We start from the raw sequence: 6,000 nt of genomic DNA, 5'->3' as shown, positions 1-6,000 counted from the left end.
TTAACACAATTTACTACCGATTATGGTAGCACCAAAATTTGGAAATTGTAAAAAGAAGAAGAAAAAGAAAACCCTCAAATAATTCTCCTAACAATAACTAAATATACACTAACTACCGAATTTCTATTTAACTTCCGATTATTGAAAGGCAACTTTGTCATTACAAAAAAAAAAGATAAGAGGTAAACTTAATTTAGGTTTGGGTGACTTTTTTATTTTTATTGTCGCCCCTAATTCCTTTCGAGTGACCCCTAAAAATGCTAGGATTAAAAACCTTAAAAAAAGAAAAGAAATACTCCAAGATGGAACTGGGGTGTAAACTGTAAACTAGCGACAAAGAATTGGGGTTTAACGCCCTGTCAAACAATTTCTCTAGGAATTCACTTTCCCTTTCTCTTCACTTCCTCCATGGAAAAACCAGAGTTATCAGATCAAAGAAGTGAGTGTCAAATCCATCCCTTACCAAACTCAGCACCTTGGCTTGTTTACCCACATGGAAATGATAAAAAGCTTCAAACATTTTATAATTTAAGTGATCCTAAGAGTAGATCTTGCAGAAAATTCATACCAGAGCTGAGTAAAAACTCGTTCTGGCAAAAAAATTGTCATCAAGGTTGGTTAGTCATCACCTGTGATGATAAAGATGTTCCGAATTCCAATTACGGGAATTGTTTTTTATGGAATCCATCGTCAATGGAGACTATTCACTTACCTTCTCTGCGAAATTGGATGGAGTTAGATGGATTTGATATACAAGACTGCGTTTTGTCTTCTCCGCCAAGGGGCGGTAATGATGGTGATACAGAATCCATGGTGTTTTTTATTATTGGAGCTGGAGAAAGTCCTGAGTACACTATTGTATTCTGCAGCGTTGGTGATACAAAATGGTGTAAACATGAGTTTATTGATAAGTCTCCGAATTCAATTGATTACTTTAATGGTAAGTTATATGCAATGTGTTTAAATAATCCGCATTTAGAGATAAAAACACGACATGGTTCTGAGAAAACAGTCTCTATAAATACACACCAGGGATACAAGATTCCGCAGTTTTTACTTATTATGTTCCATCTCGTGGCGAAATCTTCAAAATTCGTATACATGGGAACCCCAGAGGTGTTTATATGCAGGTATTTGTAATCAACATATGGAAGGTCAATCTATCTTTATTGGCTTTGGAAGAGGTTAAAAGTTTGGATGATCATGTAATCTTTCTAGGCAGAACTACAGTAGTGTCTTATTCAGCTGCAGAGTTGGGTTATACAAAGGGGTGTGTGCATTTTACACATTCGGATGAAATGAGCTTGTACAAATATGAAGTAGATGATAAAAGTTTGTTTCTATCTTTACCATGTCCTGATCTACCATCGCCGCGGTTCTCGTCAAATTGGATGATGATTCCTTCAACTTTAAGGTAATGTGAAAACATTGCATTTCTTTCCTTGTTTTCTTTTGCACTAATCTCATGTTTCTTTCAGTATCCAGTGCCTATGATTCCTAATTGTCAGGGAGTATCTGTTGAGAATAAATTTGAACAATGTTGATTTTGTCAGGTTTACAGTGCCTGAATGATAACGAATTTAAAGAGAGAACTTCTTTGTAGAATGATGGTTAGGGTCTGTTAAATGTAACCTTACCATCTGCCAATTTGATTATTTATTCAAAAAGGTAGATGGTAAGGTTACATGTAAAGGAATGTGTTAATTTTTGGTTAGAATGTAGTATACAGTGACAAGATCATTCTACGAATAAATTAGCTTCTAATTCATTTTCACATGGGCCTCATAAATCAGACATGTCAAATAAACAATGTCAAACAGATCATCCTTCATAGACAAAAATATATCGTAAGAAGTTCTCACCTTTGTCCGTTTTATTTTACCTTTTAGGAGCGCGGACTCTATACAAAAAACACATTATGTAAAGTGCAAGAAGGATGAGGAAGATAGCAGTAAGAATGCAGAGGAAAGTAAAATAGGTGCCAAGATGGTTGAGGCTGATCTGATACAAAAACTAAATGGAGGTGAACTAATGGAGGCAAGGGCTTGGGGTAATCTTCTTCCTAATGATATAATATGTTTATTAGGGAGCTATCTTCATACATTGGGTTACATACACTGGCGTGCAGTCAGTAAAAGTCATCAATCTATAGTTCCTAAAGCGACTGGAAACAGATTCTCTTATAATAGGAATATACGGACCGATTTGACTCCATGGCTGGTTTTCAGCGATGATAATCTAGGTGTTTACAATTTCTTAAACCCATTGCATAATGAGAAGTACCTAATGAACATCCCCGAATTGTTAAAAGGTGCGAAAATACGTTCTTCAAAAGGTGGTTGGTTGCTTATCTCAAAAGGTAGAAACAGTTTTTTTTCTACAATCCCTTCACTAGAGCAACTATCCAACTCCCGGACTTACCAGATGACAAGGATTTTGTGTACTCAGTCATCTCTTTTTCATCCGTACCCACTTTTTCTGATTGCTCGGTTTTTGCCAGATATCCTTTCTTTACTGAAGAGGTTCTAATTTTTTCCATTAAACGAGGAGATGAATCGTGGACGATTAATATACTTGATAATGTTTATGTGCCTCCTAATAGGAAAGACGTGTCATTCAAGCTGTCTCTTAACAATCCAGTTTTCTACCAAGGAGCTTTCTATTGCTTAGATTGCAATGGTACTTTAGGAGTGTATGATCTAAATGACATTAGTTGGGAGATTCTTGTCAAGGTTCCACCTCCCAATTGTAATTTTTATCTACAAAAGATTCTTGGTGGAGTGTGGAGGAGAACTTTTATCTGTGTATTTAGGTAATTTCGGGGAATGGGTTCGGGTTTTCAGGTTGGATATGCCTGAAAGTGTTTGGCTTGAAGTTAAGCATCTGGGAAAGCACATGTTGTGTATCAGCACTGCATCATGTATTTCAGCACTTGCTCCAAACTGTCGCATGGAGAACAAAATATACTTTCCTAGATTGCATAACGGAGAGATTTTGTATTATTCTCTTGAAACAGGTACGTATAATTCTCTTTCAAGTAGTTCTCCTGCAGATTTCTATGACTCAACAGAGTACTTAAGTTGCAGTTGGATTGAACCTAACTGGTCTGAAACCTCTATCCATGATCTTGATTGACTTGGCAATTAGTTCTAGGCAGATAGGTAAAACCGTTAGCCTCCTTTAATGTTTAAACTTATTTAACCTCTGCGTTTTGACATTTCACCTCCTCCAAGGTAAATATCCCATATATGTCAAGCTTGTTTTTGTTGGTTAAGTACAAACCTCAAAATGAAGTTGTGGACGGTTTTAAGGTATCGATGGCATGGAGAGCGTAAGATATCACATCTCTATCATCCTACAGTCTTGAAGCTGTGTGTTTGATTTTGATCTAGCGCTGCTAGATCAAAGTAATTCCTCTGAGAAGGGGAAGAGGGTTATGTCTCTGTGATGTTTAGTTGGGGATACCATGGGTAAGAGCATCCACAAGGGTTAAGTGTAAAAGTCTTTACTGCCTGCGATATACTTATAACTTAATGAGAGAGACAATGAGCTCTATTGAAGAGGCTGATCTGATACAGAAACTTAATGAGAGAGACAATGAGCTCTATTTTCTTTCTGTTTCTTTTTTGTTGCTTTGTTTGTTTTCTTTCTACTCTTTTTGTGGATAAACCGAAGGAAGAAGTAAATTGCAGAGATCTGTCGGCATCAGGAAAATGTAAGCCTACAGATTTTCAAGGTTTTGTGCCTGGATTCTGAAACAGCAATTGATATCTTGAGGCATCAGGATTACCACACTCATTCATGGATGGTTTTCACCATGCCACCTTTGTTGTTTTTTTTTCTCTATACTGAGTGGGCCTTAAACACTGGTACCAGCCTTGAAAGGACTTAAATTTCATAATTCATTGTTTCACTCTACGAATTTTATATACCATACATTGAGAATTAAGTTGTGCTCCTCCCAGATCCTTTTCTCTGCCTGAGATTTATCACCCTAAATTTGATATCGACGATGTTTCACCGGACATACTAGGCCAAGAAAATCCAAGTTCATTTGAAACTTCAGCACCATCCCAAAGTTGCATCCCTTCCACTGTTTTATGTCTGTTGGTCTCGAGATTCTGTGATTGATAAAGCTCAAAACTTGGCTGTAACTTCATCTTGTCCCCTCCTCTATAGTTGTTAAAATGAGTTTCGTTGATTTTTGGTGGAAGGCTAAATCTCTTTCCGTCTTCATTACTCGATGATTGCATGTTTTGGATGGAATTGCTTCTGCATTTCTCCTTTTCTTGATCCAAAAGAGTCGGATATGTGTTGGATGATTTTCCAGCTACATCAAATTCATGTGTGTGGAAGCAAAGGTTTCGATTTTCATCTGAAATTCTTTCAAAGTACCTTCTTTGTGCTTCAATTTTAAACTTCAAATGCATTCTTTGAACCTGCCAAATCCAAGTATATGTGTTCATTAAAGTTGAAGAATTTTCCACTTAATGTTTTATTTTTGTTAAGCTAGATTCTACATTACATCAAGGGGCTTTTCCCCACGAGGGGGATTACCTCTAACTGGTCATGTAATCTTCTTTGTTCTTCCCATTGCATTTGCAAGGCTTCCTTAATCTGAGCACCACTATGAAGATAATGCACAAAAGAAAAAATCATGACCCGTTGGAGAATTATATTATTTATAAGTAAAGCTGAATTTCTTGAAAGACATATGCAACTGTAACAAAAGCAGCGTTGGGTTATGCCAAAAACAGTGGCAAAGTAAGGCACAAGTTGATTTGGTCGACTTATACCCAAGACATGCAATATGTTGAATTACGTACGATGTAGCACCAAAATTTGGCAGAATTTCTGAAACTTTTCTCCTCTCAGTTCTTCCTCCTACAGCAAAGTAAAACGATATCTCAAAAAGGAATTCATAATTAGAGATATGTAAAGAATTGTATATACCATGGTAATGGAAGTGTGGCTATAAGACTTACTGTCAAAAGATTCAGGGATAAACTTTGAAATTCTGTATTTCTGAAGAACAAACATTTGACGTGTTACAGCTTGTTTTCATAATAGAACAGTGCTCAAGTAATTATGAAGAATGCAAAGTATACAGAAATAACCTGCAAGTGACTCTTAACATGGTAGATATTCAATCCAGGGAGAGTCATAGCTTTCAAGATACCTTTGGGTGTTGCCCCTACATTACAAATTTACGACAGCATTAAAATGTCTCTTAATTTTATTATAACTTGACTCTTCTCGGGGCATATTATTTGATATGATCGTACTAAAACTGATCTGTCATATGCTATCGTTAGAGTTCAATTTTCACAAGTTCAATCATTTCGATCTGTTTAGTTGCACATATACTGATACATTACTTACTATCTGGACCGCCGAGATGATTAACAGCTTCTTCAAACCGGCTACGTAACTCTGGTGTCCATTTAAACCGCTGTTTATTGCCGGCTGAACCATCCGATAAACGCTTTGAACCTGCCATCTATCTGTGTATGCAACTCTGGATATTCATAAGTTATCTTAGTCAATTACCAACAGTTATAAAACTACCTTGTCTGTATAGTTTGCTTGAATAGTGAAGGTTTGAGCTTATACGCTAAAACATAAACTCAAGATAGGGAGAAAAAAACACATAAAAATAGGTGAGAAAAGAGAAATTTTTTAAAGGATTCATATGCCGATGTCTTCTAAGGCAGAATGAGAAATAAGATGCTTTGAAATGGCTTTAGCTAACGTAAAAAACCAAGAAAAATTACGTTTATTAGGATAATTTATAGAGTTGTAATCATGTAATACTCTATGATTAATTAAGAATTGGTAATAAGTTTCCTATGAATTTTTGTTTTCCTTGTTTAAATCATTTTCGGGTAAAACTAAGGCTTATAAAACCTAGCGTTTTTAGGGGCCACTCAAAAGGAATTAGGGGCCAACAATAAAACAAAAAAGGTCACCCAATTCTAAATTGTGTTTACCCCTTATCTC

At 36.1% G+C, this 6,000-nt stretch overlaps 2 protein-coding genes across 2 annotated transcripts; one reads left to right on the top strand and one right to left on the bottom strand.

Moving 5' to 3' along the window:
* The first annotated feature begins 340 nt into the window (after nt 1–340).
* LOC113308093 lies at nt 341–3,780 on the top strand. The gene is made up of 2 exons (XM_026556569.1): nt 341–1,414; nt 1,890–3,780. The coding sequence occupies exons 1-2, from the start codon at nt 1,125–1,127 to the stop codon at nt 2,527–2,529; spliced, it is 930 nt and encodes a 309-aa protein (XP_026412354.1). The 5' UTR covers nt 341–1,124; the 3' UTR covers nt 2,530–3,780.
* Nucleotides 3,781–3,989: 209 nt separating this feature from the next.
* LOC113312414 (myb family transcription factor PHL7-like) lies at nt 3,990–5,500 on the bottom strand. The gene is made up of 6 exons (XM_026561166.1): nt 5,383–5,500; nt 5,118–5,194; nt 4,986–5,025; nt 4,827–4,884; nt 4,558–4,627; nt 3,990–4,439 (listed from the first exon to the last, which is right to left on the bottom strand). The coding sequence occupies exons 1-6, from the start codon at nt 5,498–5,500 to the stop codon at nt 3,990–3,992; spliced, it is 813 nt and encodes a 270-aa protein (XP_026416951.1).
* Nucleotides 5,501–6,000: the final 500 nt, after the last annotated feature.

Source organism: Papaver somniferum, chromosome 9, assembly GCF_003573695.1.
Source record: "Papaver somniferum cultivar HN1 chromosome 9, ASM357369v1, whole genome shotgun sequence".
Lineage (NCBI taxonomy): Eukaryota > Viridiplantae > Streptophyta > Magnoliopsida > Ranunculales > Papaveraceae > Papaver > Papaver somniferum.
Note: the sequence above shows the minus strand (reverse complement) of the source record. Positions and strands in the feature narration are given on the sequence as shown.